The 24,229-nt window shown below is 36.6% G+C and overlaps 2 protein-coding genes across 3 annotated transcripts; one reads left to right on the forward strand and one right to left on the reverse strand.

Moving 5' to 3' along the window:
* Positions 1-661: 661 nt before the first annotated feature.
* LOC135693415 (uncharacterized) lies at positions 662-17,948 on the reverse strand. 2 transcript variants are annotated; one of them, XM_065211896.2, is made up of 18 exons: positions 17,719-17,948; positions 17,416-17,502; positions 16,079-16,175; positions 14,907-15,021; positions 13,804-14,102; positions 13,061-13,312; positions 12,603-12,663; positions 11,666-11,790; positions 10,906-11,058; positions 8,281-8,712; positions 7,691-7,812; positions 6,734-6,863; positions 5,701-5,817; positions 4,998-5,141; positions 4,234-4,320; positions 3,492-3,734; positions 2,805-3,047; positions 662-859 (listed from the first exon to the last, which is right to left on the reverse strand). In XM_065211896.2, exons 1-18 carry the CDS (start codon positions 17,946-17,948, stop codon positions 773-775), a joined length of 3,024 nt encoding a protein of 1,007 aa, XP_065067968.2. In that variant the 3' UTR covers positions 662-772. The 2 variants fall into 2 exon arrangements, with proteins under 2 accessions (XP_065067968.2, XP_065067967.2); XM_065211895.2 differs by having other exon boundaries at positions 17,713-17,948.
* A 74-nt stretch (positions 17,949-18,022) lies between these two features.
* On the forward strand, positions 18,023-20,695 carry LOC135693416 (RING-type E3 ubiquitin-protein ligase PPIL2). The gene is made up of 2 exons (XM_065211897.2): positions 18,023-18,395; positions 19,393-20,695. The coding sequence occupies exons 1-2, from the start codon at positions 18,023-18,025 to the stop codon at positions 20,565-20,567; spliced, it is 1,548 nt and encodes a 515-aa protein (XP_065067969.2). The 3' UTR covers positions 20,568-20,695.
* Positions 20,696-24,229: the final 3,534 nt, after the last annotated feature.

Consider the following 24,229-nt stretch of genomic DNA (forward strand, 5'->3'; position numbering starts at 1 on the left):
ATCGCAGAAGCCCACACCCTCACAGGGGCCCATACCATCGCAGAAGCCCACGCCTTCACAGGGGCCAATACCCTCGTGGAGGTCCATACCTTTTTCATTAACTACCTTTGTAAAAAATCATTGCCCTTGAAAATACTAATAAATGGCTTTTATGACGTCTGAATATGAAATAATACAAGATAAAAGTAAAAAACCTTCAACATTGATTAATTCCGAGTAAGGTCATTTTCGTTCAGATACAATTTTTCGTCCGGATACAAGTCCGGATACAATTTTCAAATTTTTGGGATTATTTTGCATATTTTTTTGAAGATATAAAGTTCAAAAACTTATAAAAGGCTCGACAACTGAAATCCGTTGAAACTTTTCTCCCAAAATAGCTAAGCACTAAAGCCATACGTCAATATCACGAGAATGACTAGAAACCCGGTCCTTAATCAGAATCTAAAGTTAAAACGTCAGCAAAAAAAGGTCTGAAGTATTTTTTAGAATGAGACCATAAGTTGAATTGGTCTATTGAAAGACAATTTGGGTAGGTGGAACGACATGAGGGTCCAAAGTGAAATAATTGTCGAGAGAAAGGCGCAAAGCCTTGTTGAGAGAAAAAGACGTTAAGTTTTGTTGAGAGAAAGACGTGAAGTCGAAGGAAAATGCGACGAACTAAGATAATACGCGCACGTGAATCGAATTGCATTGACCTTTATACAACAAATATAGTGTATTATAGAATTTACTGTATGTAAACGGATGGCTTAGGCTAACAAGAAATATCTTAGCTGAAACTGCTGTTTAATTTACTGTTGTAGTTTGTAATCGATGAGCGATGGTAGCCAGAAACTCTTGCTTCAAGTCGAGCAATCTGGGAAAGATAACAATGATGAATGCATTAAAAATTCATGTCTTTTATTAATTGAATTGTTCTGACTTAATTATTAAACGCATAAGAGAAAGAACCCACTGACATCATTCAATCAACTTTTCAAAAGCTCTCCGCTAATTTGAACAATCAACATTATCCCTATTGCTAATATGAATGTAAAAAATAACAATTTATATTTAAAATTTATATTAATCGTGAAGCAGGTTTCAAAACATTCCCACATCTATACACAGTTCATAAGCTCCCCTTTGACGTCACAGGGCATACAAGATCTGAATTTTCTGAAAAGTATGCTTGTCAATATTAGGCGGATGGTACTTGATCAAGGATAAAGGGGATGACCTCCAGTCAAAAAGCGCTTGATCAGCAAAATCAAGACGCATTATTTCGACAGCAAATCCATTTTTTATCGCCTTCAGCTTTGATGTTCACTGAAATCCTTTCCAAGTAAATGAATACTCTTTCTTATCTTGCGTAGGGTCTGTTCTGCAGACATTGGAGAGACACTGCTCTACGTTTAGATACAATTTACTCAAATGACGCCAGAATTTCGCACATGACATTCCACAAGGGTATTATAGGTATTTTCAATTCCTATAATTCCAAGCCATTTAGTAGCATTGTATGACCTTCCTCAAATTTCTTTAACCCTCCTAAAATATCCATTGATCATGTATTCAGTTTTCTTTGGGCTGAGGTTTATTTAGTTCATAGTCATGGTTATTTTTGATGTTGTATAATCAATACTGTGCATTTTGAAATTTCGTTTATGTTATCGGATGGTAGAGTGACAAGTGTATCATCTGCAAACATTGCAGACTTTGAGAATTCGATTTTTTTTCAAAATCATTACGATATACTGTAAATAGGAGAGAGCCTAGTAAGGATCTTTGAGGTACACCTCAGGTGACCTTGTGAACCTTGCACTTAGCAATGTTTTTAGGCGAACTGTTTTCTGTTGCTTAGGTGGATAAAAAGTCCAAAGAGATGCCCCTCGTCCCGCATGCCTATAATTTCTGTGTTATCAACAGTGTCAAATGCTTTCCTCAGATCTAGAAATATTAGACCATCTTCTTGTCTATACCGTTCTACCTAAACTAAGCATTACGACCATCTTTTTGTTTACACCGTTCTACCTAAACTAAGCATTACGACCATCTTTTTGTCTACATCGTTCTACCTAAACTAAGCATTACGACCATCTTTTTGTCTACACCGTTCTACCTAAACTAAGCATTACGACCATCTTTTTGTCTACACCGTTCTACCTAAACTAAGCATTACGACCATCTTTTTGTCTATACCGTTCTACCTAAACTAAGCATTACAAACAAGCATTGTTAAAGTAGAGAAGGACTTTTGAAATTCTGATTTGTTGTTTGTATGTTATTGGAGGCAATTAGAAGGTAGAGTTGACCGTGCACTTGCAAAGACAGCTTTGCAAAGACAATAAATCGGTCCATAAATGACCACGTCTTGTTTTGAGTCAGGTTGGAGAGTCTAGGTGACATTTGCTAACTTCCAAACACCTTGCAATGCTCCGACGGATAATGAAGAGTTGAAGTTCAAGCCCCGTGGAAGAGCTTTAACAGCAGCAGGATGTTTTATTAATCCTGTTAAAATCCTATCCGCTCCTTCAGACTTTCCCTTTATAAGCTACTTTACGGAAAATTGACTATCTACAGATTTAAACACCATTTAATTGCGAATGGTTTGATGGGAATGTTACTATATTAGGATGGCATTTTATTTCATTTCCAAGTTTGGGGCAAATCGTGACACAATTATGATTCAATGAATGTCTCGACCTTTAATAAGCATCTTCTCACTAAAATTGAAGCTAAAAGGGGGTTGTTGTTCTAGGAACTTTATTTGATGCATGCAAATAATTTCCTTTAAAAATATCTGATCTTAAACTGCAAACCTCTGCATCTTTGATTAACATATTTTCCTCTGTTTCATGTGAATATCTCTGCTGTTCCACAAGCTTGCGATTCAGGGACTTTATCTCTCCCTCTTGTTCCGACAACCGTTGCTTCATTCGCGTGACGTCATTCTTCAATAAACTGTTCTCATTGCTGGTGCGCTGCATCTTCGCTTGTAAAGAAACAACTTGTTTTCCTTGCTCGGCTAATTTTCTAGAATAATCCTGCGATTCCTTCTCGCCCTAAATAGAAATCACAATAAAACATCAAAGGCGACGAATTTTGAGAAAATTGACACCGACAATGCGAAGTCTTTTCCGGTACTAACAGCATGTCTAGTCCTTTTTTCAGTAACTGCATTCATACCTTTTGTATTTAAATTAATCAAATATGAATTTGTTTTGTTTCACAATACTTCAGTTGATTTCCGTTATTTATTGTATACTTAAAAAACGGTTACGTTCTCACACAAACTTAAATTTTTCTTTCACCGATGCCGGAAGGGCTATCCAAGTACAGTATTATTGATTAAAATCTACAAATTGACATTCCGATCTGGAATAAAACACCAATTAATGTACCTCCAGGATCAATTCAGGAACTTCTTCTATTCAATATGGATCTGGGTATTGTGGGTTTATTTCGTTACCAATGTAATTTATATCAGAGCGAACAAATCTGATTACCTCCTTCTCTTGCCTTGATATCTTAAACTCAAACTGGTTCTTCACACGTTGCAACTCCTGCGTCCATTTTACTTGCAGTTCAGCCTCTCTAACTTGGCTAGCACCTAGATCTTTTGCTAGCCTTGTGCAATCAGCTTCCTTGGATTGCAAGAGGTAATGACATTCGTCGAGCTCGCGAATCAAATCATCTTCACTGTGTTGTCTCTTTGCTAATTCCCTCTGCAGCTCAGCAATCTCCTGGGCCTGTTTTCAAAGTAGAATTACGGTTGAGCACCTTAACTAGTCTATATAAACAAGTAAAAGCCTACAATAGTGGGGGATTACTACAAAGGCAACATGTCACAAATGCGGGACAGGGAGAATTTGTCACTTTCATAGTTGATCTCTCTTGGGACTTGATAATTCTTATATTTGGCTATGGCATTTGCTAATCTCAACCATCAAAGCCAAAAACATATTGGCTATAAATTGAGCATGATAAACATGAAATCAGATTGCAATCAAACTCTTGTAGTCGCATTTTTCAGGAACCTCTCTCTTCTAAGATGGCGTTTAGGAGCCTCATCAAAATGATTAGTGGCAATGGTAGACAAAAATTAAAAAGTATAATAAAAATTGATCAATTACAATCTTTAGTGTGGAAATTTTTTTCGGAACAATCGTAATCTGTAACAGTTAGCAGGTCACTTGAAGATTCATTGAATATAGATCAGAATTAATTAATCATAGAATGAAAACTTACCATCAGCTGATTTTCCTCCCTGACAAAATTAAGCTCCTTGGCCGAATTTCTCAAGCCATTAACATTTGATTCCAATTCTGACACTCTCTGTAATATATGTTTATAACGATAAAAATGTCTTCATATATATATTTATATACTTTTAACAATTATTACTGTAATTGGCAATCACCTTTAGCCTCCTCATTATATTAACTCAATTGTATCAACTCTATTGTATTAACTAAATGTACTGTTTTAATTTTGTATATGTAAGCCTCATAGAGAGAGAGAGATAGAGAGAGAGAGAGAGAGAGAGAGAGAAAGAGAGAGAGAGAGAGAGAGAGAGAGAGAGGGGGAGAGAGAGAGAGAGAGAGAGAGAGAGAGAGAGAGGTTACAGCGTCAGCTTAAAATAGTGCTTGGTATATCTAGGGTTCATCTAGGGTTGTATTTTGAAGAATTGCAATACTCGGCTGTGAAATGATGATAAAATGAGATTCTGGTACTTTATGTCTAAGAGTTCGCGAAAAGAACGAACATTACTTTTACCTTACAAAATATATTCTTGATGAAAGACCGCGGAGTGCTTCAAAAGAAGCAGAACGGTAAGATGAGCGGTTAATTAAGCGGTGAAATGGGTGGTTCAATGCACGATTAGACGAGAAGTTAAATGATCAGATGATCGCGCGGTTAATGCGCAGTTGAGTGCGCGACTAAACGAAGTTTTGGTTGTGCTCTTTTCACGAAAATGTGTTGCAACAGTAAATCATGAAAATTCTACAAACTTGAACGAAGTCTGCTTCCTTCCGAGTTTGTTCTTTCAGTTTCTCAGTCTGTCTTTGAATAATTTTCTGTAAGTTAGATATCTCTTCAGTTGCTGAACTGAACTTTTCCTCCATTAGTTCGGCTTTAGCTTTCAATTCTGCCGTCTATAATGATTAAAATGACAAAAAAGGCTTGTTAAGAAGATTTGGCATCATATATTTAGACTGAATATAAGCTTTTCTTTGAAGCTATCGACATTTTTCTAAAAACCAAAAACAACATGGAATTTGTGATTATTAAAATTTAGATTCTCGATATAAAACATCGTTGACTTTCATATAAATGTGTCTCAAAAGTTTCTATCATTTTAAAGATATTGTACAGTATTTAAAAGGCAATTTGAAGAGAAAAGAGTTACTAAATTTTGACAAAAGTTTAAAAAAAAAATCAACCTTGGCTCTAAAATGTACTAGCCAAAGCAAAGCAACAGAAACTCATTTGTACACAAGACTTTTTTCAGTGCCCGCATTTCTGCAAACCTGTAACAGATTCATAAGACTTTGCACATTTCTGGTACTAGGTGGTGTTACTTTAGATCTTATGGTCCAAATTCAAGAATTCATAAACATGACATCATGATTCAGCAACATTGTAAGATATTCTAGATGTGAGCCTGACAAGCAAGCCATAGCCATGAACAAAATATCACTGATTACGTCATACCTCTGACAGTTTTTCACTAAGCTCCTGATGGCTTTCCTGCAGTTGCTGTTCTGTCAAGTTCAGGCGGTGTTGTAGCTGGCTGTGTTGTTCTTTCATGCTCATGTCAAGCTGAGTTACCTTGATCAACGACAGAAAAAAGAAATAGTGTGCACTGCAAAATGGTATGAAAGTTAAAATCAGAATTGATTTCTGTAATAAAATAATGAATATTCTTGGTAAACAACAGCTTCTTGAGAAAAATTGAAATGAAATATAATGCTCTATTCATTTTAATGCAAACTTACTATTTCATAATACATTCTTTTTGAAACAGTTTTTTGTGGAATAAAAATTGAAAATGGCTTAGAAATATGCAAATATTTTGAAACATTCTTAAGCTTTTCCTCTAACACTGTTCAGAGTATAAAAAGATAGAACAAAGATCGAAAAACTCTAAGCTAGGACATTCTTATGTCTGTGTTCTGACGATCTATGTTCTGACGTTTTACACTCGTTTATCAGACAAAAAGCTTAAGTATGTTTGAAAATGTTTGCTTTTTAAAAGCCGCTTACAATCTCTTTCATAGCCATCTACGATGGCTGCCAAAAGTACCTGGAACATCTACGCATATTCAGCCAAAACTCGAGCTATATTCTTTGCAGGCATAAGAAATAGCTCTGTTGCCCCCCTTTCCCCAAAGCAATGTTGGAATTGCACCATAGCAATCCTAGTTTCAAAAGTTACAGTAAAAGTGCAATTAGTGCATATCTAATGAGAATCGTCTGACAGTGCTTGAAAAGGGTCAGGGGGAACGACTAATGTGACGTTTAAAATGTTGTTGGTAGTTCCAGACGTTTGGAAGACATCGCAAAAATGGATCTAAAGAGACATAAAAGAATGGCGCTATGGTCGACTACTTTCTTTTGAACAATCAGCAACCATTGTGTTGCTTCTTTTCCATGATAATTCGAAGCTTCGCAGCATAAAAGGCTTATTTGGATCTAATAACAACACTCAAAGTATTTTTGCCAGAGATTTTAAAATAATTCTCACCTCCACAGCTTTTTGCTTGAGTTCCAGTTTCTGTTCTTTAATGCTTTTGTCCAAGCGAGACAGTTTGGCCGACTGTTCTTTCAAAAGGCCATCCTTCTGTTGGTTTTCTTCTTGACTTTGATTCAGCTTCCTAGAGAAAGACCAGATCGAATATCAAAGATGAATACTATAATGAATGCAACCGATTGGAAGGTAAAAAGGGCTTATGTGGGCAACTGCACATGTGCATTCATTTGACTTTAAAGTAAGAGAACTGTGAGCAATTTGCTGGAGTTTTAAATTCATATTTCGAAATGGTTAGCTATAGTCCCATAAGCAAGTATTTCATCTAGTTGACATTAAAGTTTAAAAGAGATATACGGGTAGCTCCAAGGGTCACTTATTATTACTATTGTTAATAAACACAAACTTTTTTCTCACCCCGAGCCCTTACAAGAAAGAGGCAGAAGGTACGAAATTTTTATTTTCCTCCTTTCTATCTTTAAGATGCTTCAAACTTACGGACCAAGAACCAAGCACAGAAACCTTTTTTTATGCTGCTTCTTTAAACAAGCCCACCACTCTCTTACAAGCTTACTTCCTGACCATCAAGTATCAAATAGGCCAGCTTGTAGTTGTTAAGAGAGTTTTTGTAGTATATGCAAATTTCTGTAGAGTAAATTGCAAGCTGTAATGCTAAAGGTAAGCATGTCACGAGGGGAGAGGACCAATCAATTTCCTTGCTGTGGTAGCCATGTCACGAGAGGAGAGGACCAATTGATTTTCTTGCTGTGGTTACCTCTCCAAACTAAGAAGGGTGTCCATCTACTACCGTGTAGACAGTTGATGTACAAAACTGATACAAACGCGCATGCTTTGCGAAGACCAGAATTCAGCTGTTATTTCGCCCTTGCTCCCTCCCTTATTTTCCAATTAGCGACGGTGTCCGCTGAATTCTATTCTTTAAGGAATATCTACCTATCCATTACTGTTATCTGCTCTTCCTTGCTTCTGATTTCTTTCTCGTTTTTACTCAAAACTTCCTGCAGCTGCGACAAATCACCTAACGCCTGCTTCAGCTCACCATGTACGGACGAAACCTAAAAAAAACAGTTGCAAGCAATGAAGTAACAACATAGAACCAATGTTGCTGGGTCGTACAAATAAATGCAATTGACTAAACAAATCGTATAAAATTATCATCCGAGCAACAATCTCCGTATATAGCAGGCTGAGACGAAATCTTATTTAACTAGTTCCTTAGCTAGTTTAGATAGAAAGACCAAAATGCAAATCTGCAAATTGTACAAAAAGGGTAATTTTGAATTTCTCTTGTGTATGACTGATCAAGATCTGCCGCCAATTTTAAAAAAACATAAAAATCGTTTCACTAACAACACAAGGGAACAGGCCAATTCCATATCAAAATTGATTCACCGAGATGCGGCTAGCAGACATTTCACCTTACATCCAAACAGAACTTCGACAACATGGCCATTTTTTTGTGCGCCAGTCTTACACAAGACAACTTTTAGAAAGTCGTGAAATTTATTCTGAAGAGAACAAACCTCACTCTGCAACGTATCGACGACAGAATCTCTTGACTGGATCTCAGAATTCAGTTTCTGCAAAAGGTTTTCAAGCTCCTCAAGTTTATGGCTTTCAAGATCAGTTTTCCTTTGACTGTCCTGCAGTTTAAGTTTTAGCTCTTCGTTCTCTTTACTTTTCGTTTCTAATTCAGAAGAAAGATTTGCAACAGAACTTTGTAGCTTTTGCAATAACTGTGTGAAATCTTGCTTCTCTTCTTTGTGTAGATTCATTTCCTTGCGATTGTCTTCGTCTTTCTGGACGTTTTCTTCTTTGAGTTTGGAAATAAATTCTTCTAGCTTTTGAATCTTATTTCGTCCTTCATCTACACGTCCTAATGCCTTACTAAGCTCGCCTTCTTTCGCTTGCAGTTCCTGTGTTTTAAAAGCTAGTTCTTTTTCTAGCTGTGAAATCTAAAAAGGAACAGAGGAAGCTAAGGATGCAAGATTCGATATGAAAAGAATTACGAGACCGCGTATTAGCACACTACTTAAACATATCACATATGTTAAAACAAAAACATCTTCTTTAAAGGGATGCCTAACAATTGTAGCAAAATTTGAGCTTTAGAGTTCAGGTTGTGATGAAAAACATACAAAAATACCCTGAAAGCTGGTTTCCGCAAATGACTTATACTAGAAGTGTAAGATTCTCATAAGAGTCCCAGTTTCGATGCGGTTAACTGGTTTGGTTGAATAACTAAGTAAACAGATGTAAAGAATAACTTGTTCAATTTTGGGCTTGCCGTGTAAATAGGCAAAAAAAATTAACTAAAATTATCGATGAAAGCGTGTTAGCATTTTACGTATTTTTCGGCAAAAATGCTTTCATCAATAATTTGCCGTATTTTTCGGCGAAAATAGTCCTTGTTACATCGAAATTACGAAAGCATTGAGAAATCCTTAATTTATGACAAACACGGAATCGCTTTTAAAACAACATCACTTAATTTTAGTAAATAATCAAATTTTTTAGACATGCAATCTCTGCGAATATTTCTTTAAATGCCCTGAAACCAAGCGCTTTTTCGTCAAACGAGCAACTCTGGTCGCAAAGTTAACTATCAGGCTAGCCATAAAGCTCGTAAAATTGCATTATAACAGCAATGCCTGGAGAGCGAGAAAGAGATTGCTTAATTCTGGTACAAGGTACCAACAGTTTGAGGAGGTTTTGTATCTTTCACGATGGCCTGCATCCATATTTTTGGTTAAAAAAAACCAATATTTCTCCGAGGGTTTGATTTCTCATACGAAGCTAGGTACAAAAGGAGCACCAGATTTTATTTATTAAAAGTACATTTTTAAAATAAAAAATACAACCATTTTAATTGTTTTTGAAGAGTTAAAAGATTGTTTGGAAACATTGATAATGGGCTATTTTAGAACAAATTAATTCAAGACAAAACATTTGCTTGGAATTAAACGCTGGTGGGGAAATTTGTCTACAATGGAAAAGATACTTTAATTGTCGGGCTGCAAATGTCCTTGTTTCAAAGTGATATTCAAAGCGGAAACAGGGAAAGTTGTCAATGATCTTTTCCAAACCCTGATAATAAGAGTCTTGAGCAAACGTGAAATACAGAATAAGATATGAACACAGCAGGCTCTGTACATTGGCACATCTTCGACCTAGCCTTGTCGCGTCATGAGCAGACCATGTATTTCAAACTTTAAAATAACCTCAATTTAACAATTTTTAGCTCGTTCAACGGTAGCTATAATTGGTCTGTTGGACTACAGGAACGCCCCGAATAAGCGCCCGGGCGCTTATTTAATTTTTGAGGCTCCAGGGTGGGTGCTCAATCGAGGAAGGCGCTTAATCGAGGGGGACGCCTATTTAAAAAGTAGATTTCGGTGAAAATTGTGTTGTTCAGTAATCTTTTTGGTTGAAATGCCTTCAAATTAATTATATTTTTGTTGAAAATTCTAATAAGCGCCCGTTTCTGAAGGTTGAAGGATGGGCGCTTATTCGAGGAGTGGGCGTGTATTCAAGGGGGCGCTTATTCAATAACTTCACCTCTAGGGGGCGCTTATTCGAGGGGGGCTCTTATTCGAGGGGGGGGCTCTTATTTGAGGGGGGCGCTTGATCGAGGCATTACGGTATTGTTATTGTGATTAACATCTGCTAGGATACTTCTGAGATATTTTTGCACCAACATTCGTTAGCTTAAAGTGCCAAATAGAAAACCAAGTTAGGTACAGACATATATTGAAGAATCGTGAAAAGAATATTCACGGTAAAATACTGACTTTGCAAAAGACAGGAAAAGTCAGATTATCAAGTTCTAAGCGTAGTACATGGAATTCACCGTTGCCAGCCCACGTTATTATGTTGCTACAACAAAACCTCTTTTATCTTTGTTATTAATCACTAATGAGTAGGAAAATGCTTTGTATCGTTAATTTCAGATTAATCCTTTACACCTCTTTTATATAAGTTTGTTTAGAAATCAATTATGTGTCAGTTTTAACCTTGTAATCACAGAGTGTTCATCATAAGTTCTTGAAGTTGAACTAGCATCTATATATGTCTTCGAACCTACATATGGGGTAAAACATTACCCTATAATAACCAAAGGGTTACATAAGCAATGATATTTATATCACCTGTGAGTTCTGCTTATTGTATTCCGTGTGATAGTCTTCTTTAGTACTTTGAGTTTGGTTTATAATCAAAGCAACTTCGTCTTTGCAATCTGATAATGCTTTTTGAAGATTTTCTACCTTGTCTGTCTCGCTCTTTAAATCACTGGCCAATTTCTGAAAGCAAACAGGAATTGAAATGAAGGTGAAACATTGAAGTGATTGTTGAATGGACTCGTTATAAGTCTTCTATGTTGATAAGAAAATGACGTTGGGGAAAAGGAAACACTAGCAAGCAATAAAAAAAATGAATAGCTCATTAGTTTCTATAGCTTTTGGAAGAATTATGCAATTAAGTTGGTTTATAGAGCACGACGGTTCAAAGTTGCCTGTGATAAAGTCTGATGAATTCTGAATTTCACACACATTTTGCAAGTATCTTCTATCTCAATTTCGTCCCTTTACGTGTGTTTGAATAACAATTCAGTGGTAGGGTCACGGTACCAATCAAAAACGTTATTGCAAAGAATTTTCCAATATCTCACTATTGCTAAAACAAGGAAGCAGTAAAAATGTGGCCGAAAAGTCCTTTGTTGCACGCTCTATCAGTTCTACCACAGTATTTATAACAAAAATCTCTAAAACTCATATTAAAATTCAGATTTATGTAACGTCACATTTCGTGGACAGTTGCCCAAGCAAATACCCATTGAGCTTAGACACCTTGCCACAAACTGTGGCTGTTGCATAGATATTCAAGGTAAGATCTAACAAAAAGTCAGACCTTTAATTTCTGTTCATAGCCGCGAATGATCATTGTCCTTTCTTCAAGCTGGGAAATAGTTTGATCAAGTTTGGCTTGAAGGTCAAGACATAGTGAAGTCTTCATCTCGAGTTCTTGACGCAAAGCTGTGAAAGATATTCGTTAAAACAGACATTCGTTAAAAGTATATCTAATAGGCCTATTGCAGCGGCAATGCCCAAGATCTAATAGATAGAAAACTACAATATGGTTTATCGAGGAGTCTATCGAGGAGGCTTGAACACAAACTGTCAACAAAACTATTGAGAATTTTAAGAGATGTAACACGGCAAATGAATTATCCATTTGCAGATGCAAATTGGTTTATGCTATCAAAAAGTTCAAAGATGTTATGCTGGATAAAACCTCGACAATAGCTAGACGAAAAACATTTTGATCAACATTTATCCAGTTCTCGCATACATCTAAAATATTAATTTAATATCAAGCATAAAAGGCTTTTCTAGAAAAAATTCTTTTCTTCCGATCATAAAACAAATAACCGCAATGAATAACCCAAAAACTTTGCAGCCTACAGATTGTCTTTCTTTGATTAAGAACCTTGTCTTTAAGAACCAATTTATCTTGGTAAATCACATGGTGTTGTCCAGTTGTTGCCACCTGGACTATATATTGTCACGAGAAACCACTATTGCCAGGCATCATTTACCATCCGGGAGACAAAAAAACAGAGTACGAATCTCTTATCATGCAATACACATATACGTCTTTGAAATACTTATTTCCAAGTAAAGTAATACTCAAAAAAATGTTTGCTCTTCTTTGAGGGATTTACTTCGTAAAAGAATCGTAAAACAGGACAAGATTTAATCCTACAGGACATTTTTTTACTACAATCATAAACGTTCCTCAAAAAATCATTTATCTGCATTCAGAAATAACTCTCTCACAGTCATACCTGACAAATTCGCTTCCAAATTTGTATTATCCAAAGACTTTACGTCAATTTGTTCTTGAAGCTAAAACCGATCGAGAAAGCTTGAAGATACAGTCCGTCTTTCAGTAGAAAAGTAATCAAATGATGCTTCGTAGATTTTGATTTTAAATCGTTGAAAAAAATTTCAGCACATAGGGAAACAATAGGGTAAGGTAAATGTCTAGAAAACCTGTAAATGAGAGACAGTCTTAGAAAATGAAGTAAAACTTTTCGTAAAATTTGTGAAATCTAAGATGGGCTCGAAAATTCAAGGAGTTACAGTAGAATGGTATTTTGAAAGAAGCGCAGTATTTTAGGAAGTTAATTACGCAGCTAAAAGCAATTCAGAAGGAACGAAGCACGACTTCCTTAGCAGCACAGTTAGTTTCTCAGTATGTAGGTGTTAAATTAACACAAAATGTAAAATAACAAAGACTTACTGATTCAATCTGCAGTTGAAATTCGCCATAATTTTCTGAATTCAGTGCCTTTGTCCTTTCTAGCAACTGTCCTGCTTGGCCAATTTCCGATTCTTTCATCTTCAAAGCATTTTGCAACGAAGATAACTGCTGCATCTTCTCGGTCAGAATCATTTCAAAATTTTCGATTTGTTTCGTGCAGTCTAATAATTTATCTTTATATAAAGCTAACTCTTTCTCCAGCTTTTTCGTAGATGTGTCCTTTTCCTGCAACTAAAGATGGTGACAGAAACACTAGATAACAACAGGCATCGTGGAAAAGGGGAAGGGGCTAGGGGGGGGGGGGTAAAATCGAATTAAAGCGGTTTGACTGGTGATTCATTGTTGAATTTTAAAGTGGCTTTTCAAAAACTAAAATAGTCTCGAAAAATTCGTATGTACTCAAATGAAACAAGTAAAGGTTTAACTGTAAGGACCTATTCTCGACACATAGGCGCCGGCTAGAGGGCAACTTTTCTTGTACTCAAAGAATGCAAACAGTTATTCCAAAAAACTTTGATTATAGTAAGATAAAAGATTGCAAAAATGTTTAAAATAAAACAAACGAAGCTTTTATAAGATATAAAGATCATTATGTTTTGCTAGGACTGGATTTGAACAAGAATATTACTGCCGCCTCCCAGAAACAGTGCAAAGACAATGTCAATACTGATGCTTGACATTGCTGAAGAGGGAAAAGGTTAAGGAAAAGAACTAAAATGCACCTGTTTTTCGTTGCTGGAAAATGCTCCGTTAACTCGCTTTATCTCCTCTTGCATGAATGACATTTTTGCATTTTTTTGCGATAACCGTCCTTCCATTAATGAAATGTACGACATTTTGTCTGCCAGCCGTTCTTCCAAGATCATGATTTCATCCGAATATCGGGCATTTTCATCTTCAAGATCTGTTATCACTCTTTCCAGTTCTTGATGTTTCTTATCACCGACCTTGCTTCGTTCAACAAAAGCGGTGAACTCAGATCGAAGGCCCGTTATTGCCAGTTCCTTGCTATCAGTTGAACCTAATCCAAAAAATTCGAAAGGGTTTGTTAAACTCTAAACATATCTAGTCGATCAAGGTAGCTCTACAATATCATTCTTGTCAAGCTATAATCTTAACTAAAAACGAAGCATCTTTTGATATCAAATTCACATGCAATGATGCAATTATTGGTTGACCATTTTGAATAATTATTCATAATGCATTATCTTTGACTCAGCAAACACACCTAGGCATTATTCGATTTGAAAGCTGAAGCTGCACACAGAAGCCGAATGCATCATTCCCCGGAGTGCCAGTTAATTCCAGAACTTCTCATTTTGTGCTTTTTTGAACTGTTAAATTTTGACATGCATTAAGCATTTTCAGCCCTGGCAATTTAGGAAGAGCCATAACTCTTGCTCCCCTCCATGTTCTCCATAATTGCTGGGGCAGAGCTGAAGGTCCTTCTTCTAAATTGTTCTCAAACGCTGGTCTGAAGCTATGGAAAGGACATGGGAGTTATGACAGCCTCCTTCTTCATTAATTCTAATTTTAGAATGAGGAGTCTTTTGTCAACAAGGGATGTTTCGTCATCATAATCACAAACTTGTTGACAGATAAAGGGTGGCCTGCATGTAGACAAGACTGATTTTCCAAGAGGTAAAATTAGTTTGAATGGAAAATTTAGAGTGGCTCTACCACTTCATCCAAGAAAATTGGGCCTAGACACCCACTTTGTGCACAAAAACTGGCTATGGGTTTTACTGGAACCCAGACACAGCCAGTTAGCTACATCCCCTGACTATTGATATTGAAATAACAATCTAGTTACGCAAATACTCACTTTCAAGAATTCTCATTTCAGCTACTGCTCTTGACGTTAATGTGGTCTGTAACTTGTGGATTTCAGCATCCTTTAAAGCAAGTTTCATCTCCACTTCAGCTGCAGCTATCCTGTCCTGCAAAAATGGATGGCAGTGTAATTGAATTATAGATTATAGGCTTCAACCTACAACAATTTTGCTTCCAAGTTCTTTTAATGTCAGAGTTTTGCAGAAGTGTAATGATAAGGGTTTTTGTCATGAGGATGAAGAACCAATTAATAACCAAAGCTTATTAGTGGAGTGATGGACTAGTCCAAAGGGCCTAGACCCCAAATAAATAACGCACAAAATATACTCCTTTGTTGATGTTATCAGTATCGTCAAAACAGTTCGACTAAATTATTCTAACTTTGATTACATGATATTGAAACACAAACAAAGAAACACTGTGAAACATCACATGACACAATTACAGTGATTTTCCAGGAAAGGAAGTTACTAAAACAACAGTGCGATAAACAAACATGTGACATTAACACGCAACATAATAAAAAAACCTAGCTTAACATAATAATGATAATAACTGAAGATTACAAATCCTAAAAAGTTACAAAAGCATTACATAATAAAATGTATCATGGATGTCTATACAGATATTTGAAGTTATTTCTATCATACGATGAATTCAGTGGTAGGCCTTGGATATTTTCTGATGAATGCAAAACAGAGCAACGTTTTGACCACAACCCTTAATGAACAATACCGTTCAGAGTGTTTGATGCAAACAAAACTATTAAACCTGATCAATTATTTAGCTGACAGATAACATGGAAAAAATCAGTTAACAAGTTTCAGAGAGTTCAAAGAGGGGGCAAATGGGAAGTATCAGAGGGATTAGGGGCTCAGATTTTTGAAATATTTGACAGAAGAGAGAAGAAAAATTCAGATTCAAATCTAAATATGACTTAGTCATTAGTTGGGTGTTGACCTGGTGCTGACTGTTACAAGGGAAAATGAACCTTAAAGACTGAAAGGTGCAAAGGTACCCTTTGTCCCAATCTAGATCTGAGTTAATGAGTGCTGTTTTCTAAATAATTAAGTGCACTTGACCTTGATGTAAAACTAGCCAAAATGAAAGTTAGTTAAAATGGAAAGTTAATTTTCTTTCAACAAAATCATTGCTTTTACTTACAGTTTCCTTTCTCTCATTTATTTGGTTTTTCAGATCTACAATTCTCTCTCTCATTTCTTCTCCAGCACTCAAACTTGACTGTAGCTTCTCTTCAATACTGAAAACATAAACAAATTAAAGAAATCATGAAATTAAGCGAGATCCAAACAGGTTATATATGACAATGAACCAAGCAATAAGAAGTTTAGCAAGTATATTTCTTTCCTTAAGAAAATATTGGTTGAATCTTTGTCGACAGAAATGCCAAATACTTGAATGCTAGGAAGATTAACATAACAGAGAAGGGTGGTTTCTTATTGGCTTTATTGCTACAATAAAAACAGATTCTCTAACTGCTTTGAAAACGGTGTCTCCTACTGTTCATTTGTTATTGTTTGTTAAATTTGAAGGGTCCTCAAAATTAGAGAATCATTAGTATAACTAGCAAGCAACTAGCAAATAAAAGACCACCTTTTTACAAAATGAAAACTCATAAAATAGAATTTTTTTGTTTTGATAAATCATTGAATATTGCGACTCTGCCTTTAATAACTAATGCATTGTTACTGCTGTGTATCTCTAGTCAAGAAATAAAACTGCATGATTTTGATTGTTACTACTGTATACTATCAGTATGCCATAATTTTCCCCATATGGCCTTAGCATAAAGTGCTTTGTCTGAGACAAAAGTGGTTCCTTGGTGTACTAAATGATGTTTTCGGATACTTCAAAGGGCATGTGTCTTCCAGTTGCATGTGAACAAAAATTACTGTCTAGCTAAATCAATTCACTTTCATACTAATATAATTTGATACAGGTCTAGCCATTTACTGCCTTTTTCTTTTCCCTGAACCTCTTCTGGTTAAATATTACATGGTAATGTTCCATGATAAAATACCTTATGTTGCTTTTGTATCTTTGCCTTCTTTTAACATAGCGAATTGCAATCAATAAAATGTATAATGAAATAATGATAATAACAATAATAATAATAATAATATTAATAATAATAATAATAATAATAATAACTTTATTTTAGTGTCAAGTTGATTTAGCATTTCTGCTAATTGGGGACACTATTTACATACAATTTATTAAAAAACGTAATCTATAAAAAGTAAAATGTTAAGCTGAAATTTTCAAACAAAGTTACAGATCCTACAATGTTGATTGCATGAGTTGTCTTTAAGTAAGGCCTCAAGGTCCTTTTGTCTAATACGGTTGTCTAATACAATAATATATATAAAATCTTAACTAGTGTGAAGTAAGCCTTGTATTATTTCACAAGCAGTAACAATATTTTTAAACATGTGTTATACTAGATATTCAAAAATATAGGTTCACGGGATAATCATTACCTTTTCCTGAGTTTTCTTTCTCTCCTAAGTTCTTCATCCATGTTTTCAATTTGGGCGTTAAGGGCTTCATTTTCTACCAGGAGATCTCTAAACCGAAAACATCAAAGTATGAAAAGTAAACAACAATCTTCAAAGACAAAATGGAAAAGCAAAAAGTTAGAAAAAAACTTTGTTTATCTAGTGCAATAATGCCTAGACATTATTTCTTTAATGACGTGCCAAATATTTTTTGGTTACACACTTATTAGCCTTTTTGTTTTCTTTATCCTACGCAATATTTTGAATAAAATTACGAACCCAGACCTGTCCTCTGCGTGACTTCCAAGATTTCTAAAAGACTTTTCCGTTGCTTCCAACCTTCTTTTCAGTTCATAACAGCCTTGCATTAATTCATCACTCTCATCTTCGTCACTAGAATGGAAGGAGGTCATTTTTCCAGTTCTTACTTCTCTAGGCCCTTGGCGCCATTGTTTGTTTTCTAACCGGCCATCTTGCTCTCCACCTCGGTTCCCTGTAGATGTTTTTATTCGCATGCGCACTCACTCATTTTGGTCGCATTCAATGGCGGATAGCTGAGAATTCTAAGCTACAGAAAGGTTGCTATAAAATGGGAAAGAAACAGCATCAGAAAGATAAACTTTATATTACTAACAAAGAATGGAGAGAAGAATGGGGAGGCAAAAAGTCGGACGAAGGCACTGCCCGCTCGAAGTTCCGGAGGCTTCCGTTTAATTGTTGTAGTCTGACATTTCAACCGGCCGATCATCCACTATGCACCAAAGATGGAGTTGTTTTCGAATTGTTGAGCATAGTGCCATATTTAAAGAAATATGGAATAAATCCAGTGAATGGAGAAGCTTTAAATGCTAAAGATCTGATCAAACTGAACTTCTCGAAGAATAATGATGGCAAAATCCATTGTCCAGTGACATTCAAGATTTTCACAGAAAATAGTCACATTGTGGCGATCAAACAAACAGGTAAGAAGGGGTGAGTTGATAATGTAGCATTCAAGGGTTATTTTTCTTGTATGAATCAATCAATCAAGGAACAAACTGATAGCCTATTGTCATCCAGGTTGGAATCAATATGAATCTCACAGCAGATATACACCAATAAACAATAGAAAGACAATCGAAAACTGCTAGTCTACGCAAGATATCTCTGGCGTAAGCTATATGGATTCCACACTGGTTAGCCTTAAGCCTTGTGTAAATGACACGCAGTGTTAATGACTCATGTTTGATGGCAACACTAATTGGATTGTAAGCACTAATTGGCAACACTAATCGGCAACACAGAGGATGGCAACACTAATTGGATTATAAACAGATTTGTATGTAGAGTTGATGAGCTAGAGGAGTCTTTTTTTTAAAAAAAACTGGATGTGAAAGATTCCATGATCTTACCAGCAAGACTCTTCCATTCTGGTAAATAGCTGGAAAAGACAGTTAATATAAAGTAACATATGTAGTTGTGTCCTTAGCAATTTAGCATTACGTTTTCCTATCCCATTTTTCAATTTTAAATATAAATGCAACAAAGATGCAGTGCAGCTTCTTGGTAAGGTTTAAAAACCGAGGACTGCCATTTGCTAGATTTCTCCCAATAAGGGCATTTGCTCCTGTCAAAATCTTCTTGTCTTATTAAGAATGTGAGCAAAATTGTAAATTCAAAATAATCTGTTGGTGGTACAGAATTTGACAATGGCTGTGAAAAGAGGAAACGTTTAGAAACATGCTTAAGCTGTTTGTCTAACACTCTTTAGAGTATAAAATGTCAGAACAAGCCTAGCCTAGGAAACATATATAGTGGATCATAGTAGGTCAATCAGAAATGTGAGCCCATGACTGTTGAGGTTGCCCAATCAGTGCTGTTGTCACTAGCCAAATTTGTAATGCTTCTGTTTTGTTCCTTGTAGGCCTAACACACATTGATGTGTCTGGTTTGTATTGTTATTTTTCGTTTCCTTTGAAGGTAATGTATTCAGCTATGAGGCGGTGCAGAGGCTTAATCTGAAGGCTGGGAACTTCAAAGACCTTCTCACTGATGAACCATTTACCAAAAAGGACATCATCACTATACAAGACCCAACTTCCCTCGATAAGTTCAACATATCATCATTTCACCATGTACAGAACCAGTTGAAAGTCTTAAGCAAGGAAGATAAGGCAGCAAAAGGAAGTCCCATGTACACAATTAAGAAAGTGAATGCAGAGATGGAAAGCACTTTGTCTGAGCTTGCAACATCGTTTAAAGAAACGAAAGCAAGCACAAGTGCTGGTGAGAAGGAAGTTGTGTCTGATGATAGGCAGGCTCATTACTCAACTGGTGCCATGGCCGGCTCATTCACGTCGACATCGGTTGTTCCCCAAACGAAGCAGGAAGCAGCCACTATTGACAAGGATGTTGTGCGCTATTCAAAGATCAATACAAAAGCATATGTGCGCATTGAAACGAATTTTGGAGACCTAAATATCGAACTCCATAGCGATCAAGTGCCCAAAACTTGTGAAAATTTCATCGTATTGTGCAAAAGAGGATATTACAACAACACGACATTTCACCGCCTGATAAAGAATTTTATGATTCAAGGGGGAGATCCGACAGGGACAGGTAAAGGAGGGGATTCGATGTGGGGTAAGCCCTTTAAAGATGAGTTCAAAAGTAACCTGGTTCACCAAGGCAGAGGTATCTTAAGCATGGCAAACTCTGGCAAAGACACCAACAAGTCGCAGTTTTTTATCACATTTCGCTCGTGTCGGCATTTGGATAACAAGCATTCTGTCTTCGGACGCGTTGTCGGTGGCATGGATACTATGCGTGCTTTGGAAGAGGTGGAGACGAACCCAAAGGACGAGCCTGTCAAGCTAATCACCATCGTTAAAGCCTCTGTTTTTATTGACCCTTTTGAAGAATTGGATAAAGAAGATGAGCGCGTGGCAACGGAAAAGGAAGAAAACAAACAGTCTAAAAAGTTAGCAAGAACCGAGCCAGAAGTAAAACTAAAAGTACACAAGCAAGGAATAGGAAAATACATCGCGCCGTCAACGTTGAAGAGGTCGCAAACAGAAACTGGGGTTTCAGACCAACCAAATAAGAACAAAAAGTCGAAGACTGGGACAGGATTTGGAAATTTTGATGCCTGGTAACAAATAATCTAAGTTGTTTTCATCCAAAGGGGAAAAGACTGTTTTTGAGGAATTGGGCACTCCCTAGCCAAGAACCTGAATTCAATTCGTGATTTGTTAATTTTTTGTTAAACAACGACTTTCCTGTATTTTTTCTTGTTTCTGGTGTGTTTCTGTTTCTGCATCATCGTGTCTTTAAAAACGTTGATATAAACTCAAAAGCCATCTTTGATTCAAATCAGTTAATCTCTTAGCCCCCATGTAGGGCCAGTTGTGAATTAAAGGGGTTGCAACTTGAGCCAGTTGTCCCCGCTTCGAAATTCTTAAACAAAATTATCCTCCCTTTCTTGCGAATTACCGGTAGAATCTTTTTCTCTTTGAACTATCAGCATGCAGCCATATTAACGAATATTCTTATTTATTCTGTATCATCCTTGGCCGGTTGTTTTCGTAATTCTTTCGCCTAACCGCCGTCCTAGAAGTCCAAGAAAATGCGCAGTCTCACATTAATTCAAAGCGTCTTTTTGCTACCTGTTAAGGAACAGGTTATTTCAAGCGACAATCTTTTGACGGAAGTTGTCAAGACTAAGTACATTTTGTTAAAACCTATTTCTGGCTTGCGGTTTTTTTCATTTCTATAAGAACCCAAAGGTGGCATAACTATGGAAAAAAGGGCTGTCGCTAGCTATTTTACTCAAAGTTGTGTCTAGGTCACATTTCCCAGCAAAATGGTGAAGTTGTTCTAGTTCAAGTCTGCCGACGAAGTACCTCTAGATTGCAAAAGGCTTCTCGTTTTTAGGCCAGTGTTTTCATTTCAAAGGAAGGGGCAATGTTCTCATAGCTACAGCCTCAGTAGAGTAGACACCAGCTTTGGAATTTGCAAAAAGAGCCTCAGGATTAGAAATGTAAATAATTGAGTTACTTTGAAAATGTTTGAAGATGTGAAGATGTCATGTATATACAACCTAGCAAAACCGTTGCATCAATATCTTCATGTCAGAGGTAGAATATCAAACTTATCCCTTTTATAGAGAAAGTGCTTATTCCACACTTTGTTAATGCCACCACTTGCACCGGGGAAATGCTCTGTTCTGTGTGGTCTTATTGCTTTAAACGAAGATCGTCCTAAACTAAAGAACAGGAGCTTAGTCGTTTTCATTTAACGCTAATACCCGAGTTATGGTCAACTAAGATGGCATCGGCATTCTATGAGGATGGAAAAATAATCAGCATGAATGGTCCCAAGAACAACAAAAATGTTGAATTTTTAGGTTGCTCTTTGTTTAATGTGTGCCCTTCCAAAATTATAATGCTTCTGATATGGAGCTAGAGATTTGCCACATGGTATCTGTGGAAAAAAGGGGTGGTGCTAGAGACAAGCCTCCCAAGTGCCGACATTATGGTTTTAATAACTGCAGGAGAAAGATGTCCAAAACTGCTGGTTTTTGGGGCATGTATGAGGAAACGGGTTAAGATTCAAAGCCTTTGAACGTTTTCATCTTGACAGATAAGGGTTACTAGAAATGCAAAAGTTCGCAAGGGGCAGGCTAATATCTCGAGGGCTTAACTTCCACGCAGCTTTTCAAGTTAAGCAACTCAAATAGGGCTGTCGGTAGATAACTTTCAGAAGTCTCATTCATGACTACACATGATATACTTTCATTTGTGATTCTTGAGATACATGTTTCTGTTTTCTTTTTGCATATGTGATAAATCAAACTATTGAAATTGAATTAGATACAAGATTCCAACACTAAACTCATTGAAAATTTGTAGGAAATGCCGATGGTTTTCTGAACATTGTGACATAACAACAACTTTCTATAAAAAATGAGATTCCTGCTGAACTCCGTGTTGATGAGGTGTCAGAAAACAGCCAAGAAGTTGAGGATATCAAACATAACGATCCTATAACGATATTGACAGCAGACAATTTTCAGAATGCGATGGAGAAAGTTTCTTCAGTACTCGGTTTTACAGAGCTGTGCCAATTTTAGGGTACCTCTTTCAGAAGTTCCAGACTAATGAATTTGTTATTAAGAATTCTCCGGTAGGAGTCCAGGGGCGTCACTTGAGGGGGTATGTATGGGGGGTGGTTCATCCCCCAACCACGAAAGTAGGACTTTTACGCAGGGCAAAACTGATTCCTGCAGGGCAAATGTTTTCTACCAACGGATCTGTTTTTTTATTTTATTATGTAACTGTAACAAGAAAGTAGGTTATGCTTGTAATTTGTCTACTCCAAAAGTAAAATGATACAGACTACAAGTGACGCGAAGTAGAAGTTGCCAGCGTGATCATGGGCTGGATGGAATAGATTTCTAAAATGATTCTGATTTCCTTTCACCTTAAGTGTTACACCCATTTCTATGGTTGCACCCTTGGTTGATATTTGTGTCTTGTTAAAAAACCATACTTAAAAGACAAGTACCGCTTGCCAGAAAACCAAGACATTGTAAACAGGGCTATTTGGGTGAAAGTTTGATGGAATAGTTTTGCATATTTGGGTCTTAAATTGTTTTGACTGTAACCAGAAGCGTGACTTTGAGATGGGCGTCGACTATATACGGTTTTTAAATCTATTTTTTGTGGATGATATAGGGTGTATTGTATAAGTTCCTGTAGGTTTTCAAGCTTGTGTTTGCCAGATGAAGATTATGTCATCGATAAATCTTTCCCAAAATATTCGACTACGTCCCATCAGGAAATTGCTCAAGATATGTTGTCCTGTTGTTGTCATGAATTTGTTGGCATAATTTGGGGTAAAGGGTTTTTCCATTGCGGTGCCTTAAGGGAGGTTGATAAAATTTACTATTACATTCTTCTTTACAAAAGTCAGTATGACGTTTAGGCTTGTTGTTCTTAACTTTTTCCAAAATCTAAGGCTGAATTGCTCTTAATTTGTTCTTAAATTTATAAGGTATAAGCAGTGGGATTGCTAGCTTTTCGCACTGGGGATGTGCCCAGGCCTTATTTGCCAACAGAGTGCGTGAGAAAACCTTCATTTGCCGCTATCCTTGAATATTCACCGAAGAAGCATCCAAAGATGGCAAAAAAACTCATCGTTTTCTAGATGAAACAATGTTCAAAGTTACATTTTGCAGTAGCTCCGCCTCAGCTTGTTTTAATTTGTTCTCAACTTTTGACCAGTCTTGAAGCTCGTGTTCTTATAAAATTGTTCTTATAAAAAGAGAGTGTAAAGGCAATATTATTCTGTTTTAGAATGAAATATTACCGTCTGTTGAATTTTACATGCAGCAGGGTAGTTTCCCCACAATGATTTTTGATGGCATTAAGGGAAACTTTGATACCTTCATCTTGTGAAATGCTACTGTGTATATCGAAAGCGTGTTGTAAAAATGAGCGCATGCTCTTTGAATCCAAGATGGAGGGTTTCCTCACTCCCCAAGGTTAGGCAAACACGTCGGTGAACTTGTGGACAAACTGAGCAAGGACCTAAGCGGGAACAACTTACCTTAAGAAGTATTTTAGTGTTACGGGAACTGAGGGCCAGTTCCCAGAATTTCCAACTTTTGCCAGGGCAAAGTTTTTCTGCAGGGCAAATTTGCAGCCACTCCCCCCCCCCCAAACAAAACGTATGAAGTGACACCCCTGGGCAGGACCTGCCATGTTATCATGCTATTCATAACATGGGCTTATCATGCTAAAAATGAATACCAAGA

Source organism: Rhopilema esculentum, chromosome 11 (assembly GCF_057945365.1).
Source record: "Rhopilema esculentum isolate cy_ngs chromosome 11, ASM5794536v1, whole genome shotgun sequence".
Taxonomy (NCBI): domain Eukaryota; kingdom Metazoa; phylum Cnidaria; class Scyphozoa; order Rhizostomeae; family Rhizostomatidae; genus Rhopilema; species Rhopilema esculentum.

What these genes read in the sequence shown, in the direction of transcription:
- LOC135693415 (XM_065211895.2), bottom strand. Translation starts at nt 17,948, where the DNA reads ATGCGAATAAAAACATCTACAGGGAACCGAGGTGGAGAGCAAGATGGC. An exon ending in ACAATAAGCAGAACTCACAG is followed by an intron (nt 8,713 to 10,905) that starts GTGATATAAATA and finishes GTTCCTTTTTAG; the next exon opens with ATTTCACAGCTAGAAAAAGA. An exon ending in GGGAGGAAAATCAGCTGATG is followed by an intron (nt 3,735 to 4,233) that starts GTAAGTTTTCAT and finishes CTTTGAAAACAG; the next exon opens with GCCCAGGAGATTGCTGAGCT.
- LOC135693416 (XM_065211897.2), top strand. Translation starts at nt 18,023, where the DNA reads ATGGGAAAGAAACAGCATCAGAAAGATAAACTTTATATTACTAACAAA. An exon ending in TGTGGCGATCAAACAAACAG is followed by an intron (nt 18,396 to 19,392) that starts GTAAGAAGGGGT and finishes TTTCCTTTGAAG; the next exon opens with GTAATGTATTCAGCTATGAG.